The sequence below is a fragment of the Herpailurus yagouaroundi genome, unplaced genomic scaffold (genome assembly GCF_014898765.1).
Source record: "Herpailurus yagouaroundi ecotype Mexico unplaced genomic scaffold, PumYag 67681, whole genome shotgun sequence".
Taxonomy (NCBI): Eukaryota; Metazoa; Chordata; class Mammalia; order Carnivora; family Felidae; genus Herpailurus; species Herpailurus yagouaroundi.
The window spans coordinates 2,499,468-2,520,055 of record NW_024420481.1 but is presented as its reverse complement, the minus strand read 5'-3'; the positions used below and the strand labels follow the sequence as shown (position 1 = coordinate 2,520,055).

Below are 20,588 nucleotides of genomic sequence, written 5' to 3'. Positions count from 1 at the left end.
AAACAAGGCAAACTGTCTAGTGTCCTCAAACTCTAAAATCATATGCGAAAAACCCAGAAGCCCCGTTTAAAATTTCTACACATCTACACACCAGGGGCACCTGGATAGCTCAGTCAATTAAGCATCCGACCTCGGCTCAGGTCATGATCTCGCAGTTCATAGGTTTGAGCCCCATGTGAGGCTCTGTGCTGACAGTGCAGAGCCTGCTTGGGATTCTCTCTCTCTCCCTCTCACTCTCTGCCCCTCTCCCACTTCTGCTCTCTCCTCTCAAAATGAATACACTTTAAAATTTCTACAAGTCTCCACATACCTCCTCATTCTTTAATGTAACTATCTTTTCCTTTCAGTATCATTCAAAATAATAATTTAAGGCTATGGTTTATTTTTTCTGGGTTTTGTAACAATTTTTAATAGTTCAACAATTTTAAAAACAGTATTTATTTAGCTATATCACAAGCTAAATAGGTAGGGAGAAAGGTCAAGACTCAGAACTTTTATCTGTAATGCTCTGTGGGAAAATATATTCTGCGTTTCAAACAACTAATCTTAAACTTGTATTTTAGAACCAGTACATTAGTCTGTCAGATTTAATGTTTTATGCTACTATGTTATTTCGCTCGGGCTTGTAATGATTAAATTGTTTCATAACTTTACAGGGTTCAAAATTATGGATAATAATGGAATACCTGGGTGGTGGTTCAGCACTGGATCTTGTAAGTATTTTTAAATAATTACACACATACCTGTCTGTACTTTAGCTTTTTTTATTTTAATTGGAGTAAGCAATGGCTTTTGGGCAAGCTGAGTGGTTGCTTTAGATAATACATTCAAATTAAGGTCTCTATTCAGGACTATAGATTGAGCCGTATTGCAAGATTGGGCATATTGCTGACGTTTTTAGAGTACATATGAAACGCAAATAGCTTCATGAAATAAAGCTCCCCAAATTAGGACTGTGTGTGACCATTGCCATCAGTTTAGAGTTTTACTTTGCAGGCATTTCCCTGAAAAGACTGAACGTTCTTGGATTTTTGAAATATGTAATTCAGATAAGTATCACTAAAACTGGTTCTTGGGTTCTCACCAAGTGCGCCTGCAGACCCAGTTCTCTGCAGAATTCTCTCTGCCCCTCTATAGGTCATTTGGAAATGTGATGGTACTTTTGGTTGTCATACTGACTTGGAAGTGTTACAGCCATTTTAGTGGGCAAAGATCAGGATGCTAAAATCCTGCAGTGAACGGGAAAAGTTCCACCCAGTGAAGATGGGAACACACACATAAATTCCTTTGAGAAACACTGGTTGTTTTCCCCAAGTTAGTGTGATTCTGTCATTGCTTTTTTCTTGTCCCTTTTAAACCTTTATTAATATGGCGTTGTATTGAAAATTCAATACGAATTACTAGAGGCAACTTGGTGTAGTAGAGATGGCCACTGGGCTGGCCTATGGGAGTGTGAGGTGATGGGGCCAGCGGTCTTCGTAACCGAATCTGTGACTGGGAACCAGGCACACAAATTTCTTACATTTGGATATCCTATAAAACAAAGAAGTTGCACTAAGTTATTTTTAAGTTCTCTTCCATCTTGAAAATATATACGGACCCTGACACAGGGCTCAATCCCACGACCCTGGGATCATGATCCTCCATCTTGGATATTCTGTGGCTTATATTGTCTTAGCATGCTCCTGGATTTAGAAATGATAAGAGTATGCTGTCTCTAAAAATAAAGTGTTTTGATGACTAAGATCATCAAGTAACATTTTAACTCTTATTTTTAAGTGGAGATGAGTTTCCCTAACTATAAGTGATTAAATATTTCTAAAGGGCTTTAATCCTCCCTGCCAATGGCTCCAAAGTTTCAAATCATCCTGTGAACAGAAATGACTCTAAGATTTTCTTTCCTTTAAACAGAACCATATTTAAAGCCTTCTAAAGAAGTGGTAATTAAATTTGATGGAGAGTCTCATCTCCTTCTAGGAATTCATCTCATTTTAGTCTGTTGCCGAGTTAGGTAATCCTTCCTTGTGTCTCATCTAATTCGTACATCCCAAAGCTTGAGTTCATTTTGTCTTTCTCCTCTCTAGTGATAGAACACAACTGGTATTTCTTTGTAGAATAATCCTTCATGCTTATGGAGTCAGATCTCTTTCTTCTCCTGAAGTTAAATGGCCCCAATTCCATTTGTCTTGTCACATAGTTTTATTACACAATAGTTTTTTCATTAGCTCCACAAGAAGTGTCTCAACTGCTCCATGATCCTCCTCCTACCCTTTAAATATTCAGAGCTCTTTCCAAATTTATCGTAGTTACCTCCTCTGGTCCCCCAAGGTGCTAACCATATGTCTTCCCTATTTCGTGGGCATTGGCAAAGCTAGTGCACTGCCGTCAGCAGGATCAGCAATAGCAATGTTAAGCACTGGACGCTGGCCCAACCCTAACTAATAATGTGAGCTGTAGTAGTAGTTTGGTCAGTTTTATGTGATCTCTGAGTGAAGTCTCTTAATTTCATCCTGCCGTTCTGATCTCTGCCTAATAGAACAAATTGCCAAGTTGCATAAATTCAATAAACTTAAGATGTTTTTAGCCCTGTCGTAGCTAAAAATCAAGAGACCTACATCCTAGACCTGGTTCTGCCGTTGACTAGCTGGCTAATAATGGACAAGTCATTGAACCTCTGTGCCTTAATTTCCTCACATGTTGAATGAAGAAATTAGATGAATGATCTCTCGAGGTTTGTGTCCCTAGCTCAAGAATTCAATAATACTGTGATTGAATTATAAACATTTAACTGGCCTTTGTAAGGAGGGCAAATGATGAGAAAATGGGCTGTTTCTTCTCCGTGTATAGTGCCGTACAAACAAATGCTATCATTTGGGGAATCTAAGAAGGATTGGGTTTGAGGGAGGGCACTGCTACCAGGGACAAGAAAAAACGACAGGGATGCTGAGAAGAGAATATTTGTCACTTTAAGATTTTATTTTTAAGTAATCTCTACACCCATCATGGGGCTCGAACTCACAACCCCGAGAATCACATGCTGACTGAGCCAGCCAGGTGCCCCAATATTTCTCACTTTAAATTGGTGCCTAAATAATGGAATGCAATTATGACTTGTAATTGACATCAACATTTTATAGTGTATACTTCAAGATTCTCTCCCATTCCTTTTTTTAACTTTTTTAATGCTTATTTATTTTTGAGAGAGAGAGAGACAGAGCATGAGTGGGGGAGGGGCAGAGAGAGAGGGAGACACAGAATCCGAAGCAGGCTCCAGGCTCGGAGCCGCCAGCACAGAGCCCGACGCGGGGCTCAAATTCGTGAACCACGAGATCGTGACCTGAGCTGAAGTTGGACACTTAACTGACTGAGCCACCCAGGCACCCCGATTCTCTCCCATTCTTGAAAAACATTAGTTACTCTCTTCCTGTCCTTCACCATGGCGCAGGATCAAGGTGAAAAGGAGAACCCCATGCGGGAACTTCGCATCCGCAAGCTCTGCCTCAACATCTGTGTGGGGGAGAGTGGAGACAGACTGACCAGGGCAGCCAAGGTGCTGGAGCAGCTCACAGGCCAGACCCCTGTGTTCTCCAAAGCTAGATACACCGTTAGATCCTTTGGTATCAGGAGAAATGAAAAGATTGCTGTCCACTGCACGGTCCGTGGGGCCAAGGCAGAAGAAATCCTGGAGAAAGGTCTAAAGGTGCAAGAGTATGAGTTAAGAAAAAATAACTTCTCCGATACTGGAAACTTTGGTTTTGGGATCCAGGAGCACATCGATCTGGGGATCAAATATGACCCAAGCATTGGTATCTATGGCCTGGACTTCTATGTGGTGCTGGGTAGGCCAGGTTTCAGCATCGCAGACAAGAAGCGCAGGACAGGCTGCATTGGGGCCAAACACAGAATCAGCAAAGAGGAGGCCATGCGCTGGTTCCAACAGAAGTATGATGGGATCATCCTTCCTGGCAAATAAATTCCCGTTTCTATCCAAAAGGCCAATAAAAACTTTTCAGTGAAATGTTAAAAAAAAAAAAAAAAAAAAAAAAAAAGAAAAAAATTAGTTATACATGAACAGTCTCTGATTTTTTTAAATCATACGTCACTTCTTTCCAGTGGGAATTGCAGTGGCTTACAACAAAAACACATATGATAAGGTTAGGAGGATAAAATAGGAGCACCAAAGACAAAAGTTGGAAACAATATGCTAACCGTAAGAGAAGGCACTGACATAACCTGCTGCATTAGGACCAACTGAAAGTCACAGGAGTGGGGAAGATCCCCAGGCCCACAAGTATACAGTCTGTGAAAGAGCAGGTGACCCGCTCTTGCATGTCCTCAGTTGACAATAAGGCCAGCACACTGGCCCTGGAGGCAGAGATATTAGCTATTAGAGACACGGCACTGTCTTTGGCCACTGAAGACAAGTTCAGTTATGTACTCCAGGGACAGTGGACCAAGATCTCAGCGTTCTCTCTCTCCCAGGGAATAGCAATCTCTGTTCCATCTACTTTACCTCCTTTATCACTCCAGCTCCCTTTTTTCTCCTTCTCTCATCATTGTCAACATGGCTAATGATACATTTTAACCACAAGGCTTGAAAGAGTTTTCTGTCTGATAATGCACCAGAAAAACCCAGCTGTACTACCCAGTTCCCATTGCCCTGCCATGGCTTCTCCCCGACTCCACCATCTTCCTCCAGTACCCAGTTAATTGAGATTTTATTTTTCCTGAATTTGAAGCTGGACCTAAATATACCAGATGAGCCAGTGGGTCTTGAGGAACTCTTCTTTGTTTGTTTTTACTTAAATATATTCTTTAAAATTCTGTATTAGGTAACACACTGGCTTATCCAGGCCACTTTCAGAAGCCCTTCAGAATGATAAGTAGTGTCCCTTATATATACCTTGCCCAATTTCTTTTTTTTAATGTTTATTTTATTTTTGAGAGAGAGAGAGACAGATCATGAGCAAGGGAGGGGCAGAGAGAGAGGGAGACACAGAATCCAAAGCAGACTCCTGGCTCCAAGCTATCAGCACGGAGTCCGACGCGGGGCTCGAACCCGCAAGCTGTGAGATCATGACCTGAGCTGAAGTCGGATGCTCAACCAACTGAGCCACCCGGGCATCCCAGACCTTGCCCAGTTTCTTAAGTGAGTGAGGGCATACCTCCTCTGGCCCTGTCAACATTTTCTGATCAGTGGTACCAACATTTGTCTTTAAATTATTTGGTACTACCTCAGAATTTCATTGCCGGCAATCAATAAAATGCCATTTTCACCTTTGAGAACAACTTTAATCACTTAAATAGTTAAATAGAAACTTTTGGAGTGGAAGTTAATAGACTTATAAGTAAATAGATAATGTTACCTAGGAAAGGCACCTATTGAACTACGGGCATCCCTGGAGTATACTGTATATCCAGACCACAGCTAATATTTAGTGGTGAAACTGAAGTATGGGTTCTATTTTAAGCTGTTAAATTGCAACATGAAAGTGCCCTTTATTCAGAATAAATATGGCATTCATGAAAGATGAAATACACAAGGTGCCAAAGAGCTGTGAATCCCTCCCAGTGTGAGGCAGAGTGGGCGATGTTTGATTTTCACCACCTCCTCCCTCCTTCCAGCAAACAGCTCAACCTCAGCCCTGACTTCAGATTCCCACCCTTCCTGTAATAATGTACAGTCCACTGTTTGTGCTTTATGAGGTACCAGAATTTTAAAATAGCCATTTATTTTAAAGGGAGATTTTCAGATACTCCATTACAAGTTCTCCCGAAACCTAATCATTGCTTTCCTTGTATTCCAGTTGGAACTATTGGCTTTAGGACGGGGATGGGGAAAGAAAGGGGAAATGTGTTACATTTAGTTAAAAAACCATACCCCTTCATGATTCGATCTTTTTTTTTTTTTTTTTACAATGAAGTCTAAACAGATTAATTGCTGTATTCCTAACTAACTTTTAAAATCTCAGCCTCGGAAAGGCTGCCTGCTTTACAGTGTTATTGAGATACATAAATGCTAAGAACTGTGCTGTGGCTGACCTGTACCATTGAGCTGAGTTGCTCCGGAAATCTTACAGACTTTTTGATCTCAAAATCAGTTTAGTGTAAATAGTTAATCATTTAAATAGCAAATGTCGAAATTTAAGTAGCTGATTTCTTTTTTCCTAGCCAAAGAAAGAAAGAAAAGAAAAGAAAGCTAGTTCTGTCATTATTTAAGAGTATTTCTTAAATCTTTGATGTAAATATTTAAGAACCTCACTATTTGGAGCTAGTACATACAGAGGTAACACTGCTTGTATTATCTTTTGAGATTAAATCTAATCCATTTAAAAACCATTTCAGCCTTAACCATTTCAGACTTAACTTGTTTACTATCTTCCCTTACCTTTTTAATCTTTTTCTCCTTTGTTTAAATATTGGCTTAATAAGCAGAATTGCTTCATATATCTAAGTGATTCCCTTATTTCAAAGATCATATCAAGTTAGTACTTCATTGTTTGGAACTTACATATGTTTGTAAAAGTGTGTGTGTTTTCCCCCTAAGCTTCGAGCTGGTCCATTTGATGAGTTCCAGATTGCTACCATGCTAAAGGAAATTTTGAAAGGTCTGGACTATCTGCATTCAGAAAAGAAAATTCACCGAGACATAAAAGGTATACAAAAATCTTACATGAACCTGAGAAAAGTAGCTGCATTCTGAGGAAACTGAGCGTTTTTTGTTTCTTTTTTCCTCCTAGCTGCCAACGTCTTGCTGTCAGAACAAGGAGATGTTAAACTTGCTGACTTTGGAGTTGCTGGCCAGCTGACAGATACACAAATTAAAAGAAATACCTTTGTGGGAACACCATTTTGGATGGCTCCTGAAGTTATTCAACAGTCGGCTTATGACTCAAAAGTAAAGTGTTACCTGTACAAACTTTAGTTTTTAATAATAGGTTTTATAGAGCGTGCTATTCTATATAATAAACCATCCCAGTTTTCCTTGTTTTAGAAGTATTTCTAAAGCTAGAGTTATGTCAAGTGTTACTGCTAACCCATTAGTTCCCTGGATGCTGATCATATTTGGACCTTATTCCCTTCAATGGCCTTCCATTCCACTTAGAATAAAATCCAAAGTCCTTACTATCACATACATGGCTCTTGATGATCTGGCCCTTGTCTGCCTCCTCAACCTCATCTCTTATTACTCTCCCTCTATATTCTATCTGCTTTGGCCACAGTGGGTGCTATGTCCCACAAACATAGCAAGTACGCTCTGGCCTCAGGACCTTTGCACTCACCATTCCTTCTATCTGGAATAACTTTCCTCCCAATCAGGTCTCTGCTTAAACATTACCTCACAGAATAGTCTTCCCTAGCCATCCCATGTAAATTTGCAACCCCTTGCAATCATCCATTATTCCGTGATCCTGATTTGTTATTTTCTTCATTGAACCTAGCACCATCTGACATTGTATAATTTACATATTTGTCTCTTCCGTTAGAACACAAGCCCCTTCAGAGCAGAGATTTTTGTCTGTTTTATTCACCACTGGAATCCTCAGTATCTAGAATATGGTGCCAGGCAAAAAGTTAGGGAATTTGATAATTCTTTTTTTTTATGAAATCTATTGTCAAATTAGTTTCCATACAACACCCGGTGCTCATCCGATAATTCTTTTTTTAAGTAGGTTTCACACCCAGTGCTGAGCCCAATGTGGGACTTGACCTCACCACCCTTAAGATCAAGACCTGAGCTGAGATCAAGAGTTAGACACGGAACTGACTGAGCCATCCAGTCACCCCAGGAATTTGTTAATTTTTTTAAATAAATGAATTATATTAATAAAAATGTATTGCCATTGCATTTCTTGAGACACTTCATTTTTTTTTTAGTTTGTTTATGTATGTATGTCTGTCCTCTCTGCCCTCAACTTGGGGCTTGAATCTACTACCCCAAGGTCAAGAATTGCATGCTCTTCCAAGTGAGCCAGCCAGGCACTCCTTTTAAGACACCTTTTTTAAAGTTTATTTATTTATTTTGAGAGAGAGAGAGAGAGTGAGCAGGGGAGGGGCAGAAAAAGAAGCAGGCTCCACACTGTCAGCAAGAAGCCTGACACCGGGCTCGACCTCATGAATCATGAGATTGAGATCATGACCTGAGCCAAAACCAAGAGTCACACACTCAACCCACTGAGCCACCCAGGTGCCCCAGGACACTTTAATATCATATGACCCATAGGCTATTTTGTGGCAGTCTGCTGGAATGGAATTTCGAGGTAATATTTTTTTCTTTCTCTTACCTCAGGCTGACATTTGGTCATTGGGAATTACTGCTATTGAGCTAGCCAAAGGAGAGCCACCCAACTCTGATATGCATCCAATGAGAGTTCTGTTTCTTATTCCAAAAAACAACCCTCCAACTCTTGTTGGAGACTTTACTAAGTCCTTCAAGGAGTTTATTGATGCTTGCCTGAACAAAGATCCATCATTTGTGAGTATATATTGCTCTTACTACTATTTGTTTTCTATTATTAAAGCTATTTAAAGCAAATGTAGTTTTTCTACAGTGGGGAATACAGTGCATGGGAAAATTGTCTAAGATCCTTCTAGGAACCTGGTTCTCCCCCCTATCTTGCTAATTCTGTTCAGTTCTTAACAAGATCCTTACTTCCTTTTCTCCTTGCCCTGTATCTTTTTCTCTTGCTCATGGCCCCTAGCTTCCTCCTTATTCTATTGATCATTTCCTATTTCAGCAGGAAGGAAATTTGAGAAATAAGGTTTCTGTTGTAGGATGTCACTATTAAAGCACATGTGTAACTATTCACAGTGATATTTATTCAACAGTGTTTTCATTTTTCATGAAAAGTTATGTGTGCCTTTCACTCGTTTCAAAATTTAACGTTGAGAAATTCCAACATGAAGTTGCATGTTTTTACTGATGTCTAGTGAACTCCACTCGTTTACCTGGCACATTTGATCACAGTTGCTTTACTACTTCAAAAATAAAGCTGCCTGGTGACTTCTAGAAGCTAGAAGTGTACAAGAACTAAGTTGTGATGTAACTGTTTTAAAATTGAGAATGAACATTCTGATATTGACAAAATACCAGGAGCGAAATATCCCCCACAGGATGTGGCATTTGTATTTAGGTGCAGTATGAATTCACGTGTGACGGGGAGAGGATTAATCTGGGGATCACATGATAGGTGCAGATGATAATAAAAGTTTTAGCCTTGCTAGTTTTCATCCAGTTTTTTCAACTTACAGTAAATATAATAAAAGTATTTTTAAAGCACTATTGTGAAATGGTTGTAAATTTTTACTCCATTTTCAAAACCTTGCCACGTGTCTCTCTGCTTTGGAGAAGGCCCCACCTGCCAGTTTGCTGGTGGACAGGCCACCTTTTTGTCCATTGTGTTTGAACAAATTGGTACCAGAGTAGTAAATTTAATTTGGTTGCCTTGAGCCACTTCAAAGAGTAGAATTAGCCATTGCCCTACAGCATTTTAGCTGTCCTTGTGTCTGTAGACATACTTTTCAGACATACCTTTTCAGCGTAATAATGGAAGTTACTTTTTTTACCACACCTTGCAATCATAAAGGGCCTCGAAATATTCATGTGACCTTCATATCTTTCCCTAGCGTCCTACAGCTAAAGAACTTCTGAAACACAAATTCATTGTAAAAAATTCAAAGAAGACTTCTTATCTGACCGAACTGATAGATCGATTTAAGAGATGGAAGGCAGAAGGGCACAGTGATGATGAATCTGATTCTGAGGGCTCTGATTCGTATGTACAAATCATTTCATTGTTATGTAGGTAGCCCGTTCGAATACTGCGTATCTTCTAACCAGTATCCACTATGCTTTCTCTAGCATAAAATGGAAGCTGTATTTTCAATTTTTATAGTAGAAACTGTGAAAAGTTTTTAAAATCACAGTCTGTGCAGTACAATGAATTTAGAAACATGTTTTTTCTTAGAAGTGAATTGCTCTAGTTTTAAATGGTCTCGGTCTAACCCCTAGTGGATACTTGAGTATATTACAAAATTTTGGAACAAGATTCTATTAAAAGTGTTACATCAGTTTGCCCAAAGTGATAAAGGCTATGTCTTCTCATACTTTGGGGGAAACCTACAAAATCCCTCTGGAGCACTGACTGCCAGGCCTTTCCCACCTCTTGGCCATGTCCTGAACTGTGATCAGACTGATATATTTAAGTATTCATTTATGTGTGATTTGGACCCTCCTAAAAAAACTACACCAGTTTTTAACTGCAGCATTTACAGTGACATCTTATCTTCTAAGTCCATAACTTAATTTAGACTAGGAAAGTCTGTGGGTTATACCAGAATTTTCTCTTCCACTTGATGAATTGGCACAAAGACAACACCAAATTTCTTTAGACAATACTCTCAGAGTCCTGCCTTTATGAGAAATTGCCCTACTTTTGAAAACAATAAAAAATACCAGGATGATTTTTGTGCCTTGTTGTAATGGTTTGTTGGCCTTAGCGGCCCATGAAAGTAGCACACGGAATGTTAAAAAAGAATCCAAAGGGGCGCCTGGGTGGCTCAGTCGGTTAAGCGTCCATCTCTTGGTTTTGGCTCAGGTCATGATCTCACGGTTTGTGAGTTCAAGTCCCACATCGGGCTCTGCACGGACAGTGTGGAGCCTGCTTGGGATTCTCTCACTCTTAAAACAAACAAAAAAACAAACAAACATGAAAAAAATTTTTTTAAAGAATCAAAAGCCACACTACAGGAGATCCTGATCCAGTCAGTGGGGAGGGGTGTGGGCAGGCCTTTCTATACAATAAGAGGTCTCCACATGTGATCCTGATGCATACTTCAGAGTTGAGAACTACTGCTCTTCTTCAAGTAAATTGTATCTACCTGAAACTGAGACCACATCCTTTCTTATACTATGATTTTTGTCTATATCGAGACAACTCTTCAGAGTGTGGCTGCATTGATTTGATATTTTCACCAAGCTGAATTATTTAGGAACTTATATTAGTATTTTGGGCAATCTCTTTAGGGAATCCACCAGCAGAGAAAATAATACTCATCCTGAATGGAGCTTTACCACCGTGCGAAAGAAGCCTGATCCAAAGAAACTACAGAATGGGGCAGTATGTACATGGAGATAATCACTTACTTCCTCTTGATAGACTCTGTTGAACTACATAGTGAGATTACGATGGCCAAAAATTACTAGAATTTAATACCCCTAAATTCCTGTCTACCTCCCAGTGTCCATAATATGCTTCATTTGCCATTAGTTTTGAGCTAATTAAGTAAAGGTCATGGAAGTCATTTAAGTGGCCATTGGTATGTTTTTAAATGCATTTTACTTAGAGGTGCATAAACCCAGTGGAATTATGGATATCTATTGTAATCCCAGAAGTTAGAAGCCTTCTGGATGATGGATGGGAATTAGGAAGGAAGCATGGAGACGTGCCTTATATTGGGTCTTTTGGGAGGGAGAATTCAAATTAGTGCTCCCTTGTTATGGAATAAGAAAAACATGAATGATTATTTTAATTTCATGTGTATAATCTAAATTATTTGTTCAAAGGAGCAAGATCTTGTGCAGACCCTGAGCTGTTTGTCTATGATAATCACACCTGCATTTGCTGAAGTAAGTATGGATTCATCAGCTTTGGATATCTACGCCAAGAAGTATAGTAATTTTAAATGTTATTGCTATTGATTCTTTCTTTCTCAGCTTAAACAGCAGGATGAGAACAACGCTAGCAGGAATCAGGCAATTGAAGAACTCGAGAAAAGTATTGCTGTGGCTGAAGCTGCCTGTCCTGGCATCACAGATAAAATGGTGAAGAAATTAATTGAGAAATTCCAAAAGTAAGCTTGAAATGTCATTTAAAATGTTTATTTTAACATTTTCTGTTGGGTGTTAGTTCGTGATGCAATAGAATTACCTTGATTCAGTCATTGCAATCATTCCTCATTATTAAGTCACTTCTTAAATAGTGGTATGCTACGGGGCGCCTGGGTGGCGCAGTCGGTTAAGCGTCCGACTTCAGCCAGGTCACGATCTCACGGTCCGTGAGTTCGAGCCCCGCGTCGGGCTCTGGGCTGATGGCTCAGAGCCTGGAGCCTGTTTCCGATTCTGTGTCTCCCTCTCTCTCTGCCCCTCGCCCGTTCATGCTCTGTCTCTCTCTGTCCCAAAAATAAATAAACGTTGAAAAAAAAAATTTTAAATAGTGGTATGCTTAAAACTGTTTTGTTTGTTGCCCATCTTAAACATTAGCTTTTGGAATTATTATCTTTGGGCATTACAAGGTCGTTTTCCACTGAATGAAATGGCCTGTTGTTTTTCTCCTCTGCCTGCTAGCAGGAATATAAACAAAAGGCCGATATGGAGCATATTTTTATTTGGGCCCTTGTAAATACCATTTAGGAATGCTTTAATTCTTGCCGCTACCCTCATCACACTACTATTCGCATAGTTTCCAGTGCTAAAGTTTAACCCCTGTAAGAAAAGTTAAAGGAAGGATTTTAGGTAGAGGAGGTCACTGAAGAGTATAAAACGTCCTTATGATTGACTTCAGTTTCCACACTGTCTCTTGAGCTGTTGGTTTAACTTTGTTCCCATTCAATACAGTTCGCACATTTCATTTGCAAATTCTCTTTTTATTTTTTTTATTCTTTTAAATTTTTTAATGTTTATTTTTCAGAGATAGAGAGAGATAGCACAAGTGGGGAAGGAGCAGAGAGAGGGAGACACAGCATCCGAAGCAGGCTCCAGGCTCTAAGCTGTCAGCACAGAGCCTGACGTGGGGCTTAAACTCACAAACCACGAGATCATGACCTGAGCTGAAGTCGGTGCTTAACCGACGGAGCCACCCAGGCACCCCAACAAGTTCTCTTTTTAAACAAGACTTTATATGCATGCACAAACACACAGCTTCTTAGCTCAAACAAGTTATAAAGCAATACTAACTCTAGCCTCAATCCCATTATATCACTTCTCAGTGCATTTTTCTTTTTTTTTTTTTTTTAATTTTTTTTTAGTTATAGTTTTTGAGAGAATGAGCGGGGAGGGGGCAGAAAGAGAAGGCGGGGTACAGAGGATCTGAAGTGGGCTCTGTGCTGACAGCAGAGAGCCCAATGAGGGGCTTGAACTCACGAACCGTGAGATCATGACCTGAGCTGGAGTTGGACGTGTAACCAACTGAACCACCCAGGTGCCCCTCAGTACATCTTTCTACTTGTTTTTGTATTTGTGATGCCACTGGGATCAAATTGGAACAAACTATACAGCCTATAAACCATATACTCTGATGGATCTTCTCTCGGATGAAGCCTACTTGTACAGATAAACTGAAGCTCCTCTTAAAAATCCCATAGATTTGGGGCACCTGGGTGGCTCAGGTAGCTGAGCGTCTGACTCTTGGTTTCAGTTCAAGTTGTGATCTCACAGTTTGTGAGTTCGAGCCCCGCATCAGGCTCTGCGCTGACAGTGTGAAGCCTGCTTAAGATATTCTCTCCCTCTCTCCCTCTCTCTCTCTCTCTCTCTGAAATAAATATTTTAAAAAATCCAATAGATTTTCATGGACAACTTCCCACTCTTTTCCAATTTGCAGACAAATCGGTTGGAGGTTGTAAAATCAGATACAGAAGGGATTTTTGAACTGCTTTATATTTTAACCTCTACATGAGATTCAGTAAGAGAATTTGGCTTGCTGAATCAGTTCCTCCATTGCAGAGTTCACACAGCTGAGAAATAAAAACATACATAGTTACGTATCCGTTTACGTTTTTCTTCATTTTATAGGTGTTCAGCAGATGAATCCCCCTAAGGAACTTCTTATTATTGGCTTCTGTTTCATACGGACTCAGAGAAACCCACCAAAGCTACTTAAAGCTTAACAATGCTTAACTCATGAGCTCCATGTGCCTTTTGGATCTTTGCAACATTGAAGATTTGGAAGAAGCTCTTCAACTATTTTGTGATGGTGTTTATCATTTTATATCTTAAAGAGATTATTTTGTAAGGAATAACTTTTAATACTGTAGTTTCACCTGTATTCTACTAAATGTTGCGATACAGTTTTGCTTTTAGGTATCATTATTAAGTTACTGGGATGAATACCTTTCATGTTTTGATCTTTAGTTAACTGTGCACCCAAGAAACATACAGGTCTTTCAAAGTCATCCTAAATATTCAACTTTTGTAAATCATCAAGACTCAAAACACTTTATCTTTTAAACCAAGCATTTTCTAAAAATGACTATTGTTGGGGAGATGGAAACAGGTCATATATTCTTAGGACAGAAGTTTTTAATAAGCTCTTGGCAATGAAACCTGGAAAAGTATTGACTCTTATACAAAATTGGTATGATATCCCAGGCAGCTCAATGACGATCACATTTGAGAGCCCTGTGTTTGAAGCATTTATAGGCAACATGTAGCAACAGTATTTACCTTCTCTTTTAGAAGAGGCTATTAACCCTCATTTAACATGGTTGAAAATTTAAAGCAATACTAATTAGCCAAGGATGGGTTTTTGGCAGTACTGGAGGAATTAGGCTTCGTTTTTAAAATCTTCAATTCATATTGCATATTTTATGCTTGGATTTGGGGGGCTTAAAAAAAGCTGATAATCATGTGATTAAATACCTGATCAACAGGTAGGAATATAATTTACACCAGCATATTTTTGTCATGGTAGTAAAATGTCCTATAAACTATTTATACTTTTTTTGTTCTTCATAATTATCTAGTACATAAGCATCGTTTGTTCATTTTTGAAAGGGTATTTAAATAAGCATTTTTTAGTTCATATGAAAATAACCATAGTACAGAATGATCTGTGTCCGTACAATGTTAAGTTAGACTGTACAGTTAATTAGCTGTTATATTTATGGTACTGTTACATGGGGTAATACCTTTTTTCTTTTAAGCCCAATATATATATTATGCCTGCCTAAGTTTTGAACTGGGGCTATATTTTCAGTAGTTGTAGAATTATTGGTATTAATTAGTTTTGATAGTTAACGTCTGGTTTAGATCTGCACAATTTGGTTTTTGCACAGAAATCATTTCTAAAAACCTGAATAATTGCCAAATATTAGAAGAAAGACGTTCCTCAAGAATACAGGTTTTAGTCAAAGTGGCCATTACCTCCTCTTTTTCTGTAATAATACAGACACTTGAATAAGTTGTGGTCATGTCATATGCCAAGAAAAATCTTTTCATTGGTGCCTATACTGTAACAATTACTTTTAACACATTGTATTTTGAAGTAATGGTTCAGTTGAAATGTTCACCTGCTATGGAACTGAAAGTCAATTACAGTTTATAAACTATAGAGGTCTAGGAATAATTTTGCAACTCATTTCATGGGTTAAATGAATATTTTTGTAAAAGCAAAGGTAATAAATTTATAAATTGATTATTTGAAACTTGACAACACAGCCACATCATGAGTAGGAATTATATTGCTTATTCATTATAGTTACTAGTCCTATAAACTGTTTCTAGGTGAAGCATACTCCAGTGTTGTGGGGGGGGTTAAAAATAAATATTTAAATTTCATGGTCCTCAGTGTATGTTTTCTCCAGGGGGGTTATGGTGTCATATTTTAGTTATTTCAAATTTTTTCTCCTTTGCCCTTTAATTTGCTGTTGGAAATTTAACACCAACGTCTCCATTGGAAACTAGAAGGTATTCTTCATATTCAAACATTGATTATGGCTACAGTGAAGATATGCCCCCCTGTCATGACGAAATTGAGAGTCCTCTTTCAGTCAGAAATGTCCTAGGTTGGACAATAAGTTGTACGGTCACCCTAACAATAGTTTTATTAGGAAATCATATACAGACTTGAACCATATAGCTCTTTGGGGAAAACAAATTTCACAAAGACTTCCAGAGCTGAGATGAGAAATAGCATAGAAGCCTAAAGGAATTTGAGTTTTCCTAGAGAAAAAGTCGAAGATGAGCTTAATATAGCTTTGAGGATCTATAGGATTAACACATACATAACTGGACTTCAATATATTCTTACTATTAAATAGCTTTTCTTGGGGAGCCTGGGAGTCAGTTAAGCGTCCGAATCTTGATTTTGGCTCAGGTCATGATCTCATGGTTCATGAGATAAAGCACCACATCAGGCTCCACGCTGACAGCACGAAGACTGCTTAGGATTCTCTCTCTCCCTCTCTGTCTCTACCCTCCCATGCTCGTGCTCTCTCTCTCTCAAATATAGATAGATAGATGCTAGATAGATTTGTGAGTTACTGGGTAGGATTCAAAGAGCAGGGAAAAAAGTGCTAGAATGAGGGAAAGGACTAGAGAAAGGTATGTTAAAAGGATATTTTCTGATATAAGGATGAGGAAAGTAAGAAAACGGTTCCATCCATCTTTTCTCCATTAAGTCATGTATAAAAATAGCTTGCTTATGTAATTGCATCATTTGTTTGAAGTTAGGACCCAACATTGTCCTGTAAATATGTTGTACTTAACATTAAAATCAATAAATGAAGTTCTCAGATGGAATGCTGTACCTTCCAGGAGGAATAGTAGGGAAATTCTGAATGGGTCAGGAATAGAATCTTGGTTCATGAACTCAGTCTGGTTTTAGCACGATCCTTTCTCTTTTCAGCAGTCGCAGTTCAACCACTTCATCCCTGAATATACATTTTCACCTCCCTCCTTCCTTTTTCTTATTTTCTAACTGTCCCTTCCTTTAGTAATAAACCAGAACCAATCATTTCTGAAATTGGTTAAAACAAAATGAAGACCCAGGGGTGCCTGGGTGGCTCAGCTGGTTATGCATCCAACTCTTGATTTCAGTTCAAGTCATGATCTCACAGTTTGTGAGATGGAGCCCCACATTCAGGCTCTGGACCGACAGCACAGAGCCTGCTTGGGATTCTCTCTCTCCCCTCTCTGTTCCTCCCCTGCTTGCTCTCTCTCACTCTCTCTAGACAAACTTTTAAAAAGAATAATAACAAGCAAAATGAAGGTCATAGTTGCAACTTATTTTTTTAAATAAATGGATGTTCATCACTCTTTATTAAAATTCTGTTCATCTCATTTCTTTGCCTACATACATGCAAAAAAAAAAAAAACTAAGTCTTGCAGGAGAAAGTAGATAAACCAACATGTTGACTTTTATCTTTCACTACATGTAATAGTTAAGAATAGAGAAATAAGTCAAGCATCATATCTTCATCAGGCATATATCTGGCTTTAGAAATTAATTCATGAATTTCCGAGGTTGAGAATTTTTCCCAGTCCCAGATGCATCACAAACTTGTATTCTGCCGAGAGGATGTATGCCACCATCTTGTTCCTGAGACATCAGAGGGCCATGCTCCCCCTAATATATGTTATAAAAATCAAAATCTTTAACACGTCACAGAAACATTTGCACTGGAACCTTTAGTTGCAGTATGGTTTAAGAACAAACTGACCAACATAGTCACAATCTACTAAATCACTAAAGGACACAATTCTATATGCCAACCCATACTGTCCTCATTCTTCAATGTGGAAGAGCGCGAACTTCACTGATAATGTCTCTATGGAGAAATGTATCATGGAGATGATAAATGGCCACCTCACCCTACAACAGTGCTGGTGACGAGAAGGTATGTTCCAGAGTCACTTCAGAGGAAACTTGAAGAGAGGAGATTGAGGAACGAAGCAGCAGCTGGATCTTTCATAAGCTCGGTGCCCAAACTCAGGAGATTCCCTTAATGCCAATGAGTAGTAACTAAGAAAACGGTTTGTGCAGAAGGTTCCTTTTTTTTTTCTTTTTTAATCTAAGTTGGCAACATGGAACTGGCCCAGGAATGTTCCTGGCGTTCACACTTCTAAGCTAAAAAGTAATTACACGGTTTTAGCAAAGTCCTGTCTTCAGCAGTCGGTGTACTGAAAGAAACGTCTTCGTCCTCTTCATCTAGCTGTAGACTACCAGAAGATAAGCGGATTCTGGCCATGGGTGACCTTACCCCTTTGCCATACAAAGAGTAGTAGTCCGATTTAAGGATTTCTGATTCTGAATCACTGGATTCACTAGCTACGTATCTTTCTGATGCTCCCTGATGCATTAAAACTGTTGGAAGCTCCTGCTCTGCAAACATATATGGGAAAAAGTCAGCTTTACGACTCAGAGTAGGACAAGGCCCTAAAGGTCTAAATTCAGACCCAAAAGGAAAACGGATTGTTTTCATATCTGATTGGCTCTGGGATCGTTTGGGAGTTTGCTCTTGAATGTTACATGCAAACGCATCTTCTAAATTTGGGTCTTCCGCTTCCAGATCTATGTTGATGTTGCTCCTACCACTGGTCCTGGCCATAGCTTCTTGGAGTTCTTCAAAGTCTTGCTGAAAGCTCTTCATTCTGACATTCCTTGGGCTCCTTTTGGCTGGCTTCATTGCAGTGGGCCCTGGAGAGCTGTCTGGCCTTTCCCTTTCCTCTGCCAAGATCGGAGACCGTCTGGGCACCTGGGGTGGTCTGTCCACGTAAAAAAAGACTTGGGGAGGCATAATATTGACCTGCTGGCCAGTACAAGGTATATACGGCACATCTGTGTAAGTCAGCCGCCTCGCTGGGCTCACTTCACTTGTGAGGCCGGCAGGTGTGCTCATGTGATTGTCAGCAAACTTACAGCTCGGCTGGAAGGAGCTCAGAGGACTCCTTCCCTCAAAGTAGTCTCTGGGATCGGGGTCTGTGTAAAGAAAAGTGAAAGAGGAACTGCTCTGGGACTGATGTAACAATGCGGGGTCCGCCTCTGGTTTGGACCGCTCTGGCGCGGCGGCAAACGTCATCTCGGCTGCTGAGCTCCTCCTCCTACCGTCCAGCACGGGCTCCGAGGCTCGCACCCCATTCGCGGTTCGGTAGTATCCGCCGCCATACGCTAGTCTCAAATCTTCCACCTTGAGAGGGAGGACATGGTGAAAGAAGAGAAGAGTCGTTTGGTGGGGGTGGGGGCAGGGATCCAAAGTAGCCTCCAATTTCACAAAGGTATTTCTCACACCGTCGTTTCAACCCATGTTCTAGTCCCAGGCAGGGCCATAACTTGTGCCATATCCCAATCCCTGCGCTAAAAAGTACACAGGACGCTCTCCTTTCTCACTGCCACCCCAAGCCCAGCCTCTGAGTTCTCCATGTGCTCCAGCCAGCGAGGGACTTTAAGCAGTGCGGTTTAGTAGCTCTACAAATGAGCCAGGGGTTCTGCTTTCTGGTTCTGGTTCTGCCTTTGACTTGCCGTGTGACCTTAGGCAAGTCCCCTAACCTCCCTGCTCCAGCCTCCTCCCTATTTTCTGTAAAATGGTGGGAAGGAGGGCTATGAATGGCATGAGAGGGTCATAGATTAGATGGTACCTTCCAGCATCATACCTCTGTGAAGCTTTTGAGATAAAAGCTGCCTATGACCTGAATGAAGACATGAGCGTTTGTGAGACCTATAATTATTATTATTATTTTTTTTTTTTTTAGGGAGAGCCAAAGAAAAATAATTAACGTGGCTAATGCTATAAAACCCAAACGAAGCCATCATCTCACTGTTCCAGGAGAACAGCACTGTTCTTAAATTAAGTGACAAAATTACACAGCAAGAGTACTTTAAAACGTTAACCCAAGACCTTACAGCTTCCTCTAAGCCTTAAGATTTTCATTAGGTAAAAAGGAAGAGCTTATACTTTTAAACATGCAAAGCCACAGAAATTCATTTGGATCTGCATTTTGCAAGATGTTAGCAACACAAGGTGCAATTTAAAAATGTGCCATACATCCAAATTGGCAAAGATGAAGTCAAGCTTTCGCTTTTTGCAGATGACATGATATTATACATGGAAAATCCGATAGACTCCACCAAAAGTCTGCTAGAACTGATACATGAATTCAGCAAAGTTGCAGGGTACAAAATCAATGTACAGAAATCAGTTGCATTCTTATACACTAACAATGAAGCAACAGAAAGACAAGTAAAGAAACTGATCCCATTCACAATTGCACCAAGAAGCATAAAATACCTAGGAATAAATCTAACCAAAGATGTAAAGGATCTGTATGCTGAAAACTATAGAAAGCTTATGAAGGTAATTGAAGAAGATTTAAAGAAATGGAAAGACATTCCCTGCTCATGGATTGGAAGAATAAATATTGTCAAAATGTCAATACTACCCAAAGCTATCTACACATTCAATGCAATCCCAATCAAAATTGCACCAGCATTCTTCTCGAAACTAGAACAAGCAATCCTAAAATTCATATGGAACCACAAAAGGCCCCGAATAGCCAAAGTAATTTTGAAGAAGAAGACCAAAGCAGGAGGCATCCCAATCCCAGACTTTAGCCTCTACTACAAAGCTGTCATCATCAAGACAGCATGGTATTGGCACAAAAACAGACACATAGACCAATGGAATAGAATAGAAACCCCAGAACTAGACCCACAAACGTATGGCCAACTCATCTTTGACAAAGCAGGAAAGAACATCCAATGGAAAAAAGACAGTCTCTTTAACAAATGGTGCTGGGAGAACTGGACAGCAACAGGCAGAAGGTTGAAACTAGACCACTTTCTCACACCATTCACAAAAATAAACTCAAAATGGAT

The 20,588-nt window shown here is 39.7% G+C and overlaps 3 protein-coding genes across 5 annotated transcripts in view; 2 read left to right on the top strand and 1 right to left on the bottom strand.

Moving 5' to 3' along the window:
• Positions 1-15,558, top strand: part of STK26 (serine/threonine kinase 26) — a 55,395-nt gene extending 39,837 nt beyond the window's left edge. Inside the window, exons 4-12 of the mRNA XM_040468157.1 lie at positions 657-713; positions 6,548-6,656; positions 6,741-6,898; positions 8,291-8,476; positions 9,628-9,776; positions 11,027-11,120; positions 11,567-11,629; positions 11,717-11,853; positions 13,790-15,558. Coding sequence (XP_040324091.1) covers positions 657-713; positions 6,548-6,656; positions 6,741-6,898; positions 8,291-8,476; positions 9,628-9,776; positions 11,027-11,120; positions 11,567-11,629; positions 11,717-11,853; positions 13,790-13,814 — 978 coding nt within the window. The 3' untranslated portion in view covers positions 13,815-15,558. The remainder of the gene's footprint in view (positions 1-656; positions 714-6,547; positions 6,657-6,740; positions 6,899-8,290; positions 8,477-9,627; positions 9,777-11,026; positions 11,121-11,566; positions 11,630-11,716; positions 11,854-13,789) is intronic.
• LOC121025584 (60S ribosomal protein L11-like) lies at positions 3,419-4,021 on the top strand. The gene has a single exon (XM_040468158.1). The coding sequence runs from the start codon at positions 3,437-3,439 to the stop codon at positions 3,971-3,973; it is 537 nt and encodes a 178-aa protein (XP_040324092.1). The 5' UTR covers positions 3,419-3,436; the 3' UTR covers positions 3,974-4,021.
• A 1,506-nt stretch (positions 15,559-17,064) lies between the features above and the next one.
• Positions 17,065-20,588, bottom strand: part of FRMD7 (FERM domain containing 7) — a 54,383-nt gene continuing 50,859 nt past the window's right edge. For all 3 annotated transcript variants that reach the window (XM_040468062.1, XM_040468063.1, XM_040468064.1), the window contains one exon: positions 17,065-18,903. In XM_040468062.1, coding sequence (XP_040323996.1) covers positions 17,839-18,903 — 1,065 coding nt within the window. In that variant the 3' untranslated portion in view covers positions 17,065-17,838. The remainder of the gene's footprint in view (positions 18,904-20,588) is intronic.

Excerpts from the sequence above, each read along its gene's own strand:
- LOC121025584 (XM_040468158.1), top strand. The coding sequence starts at position 3,437 with ATGGCGCAGGATCAAGGTGAAAAGGAGAACCCCATGCGGGAACTTCGC.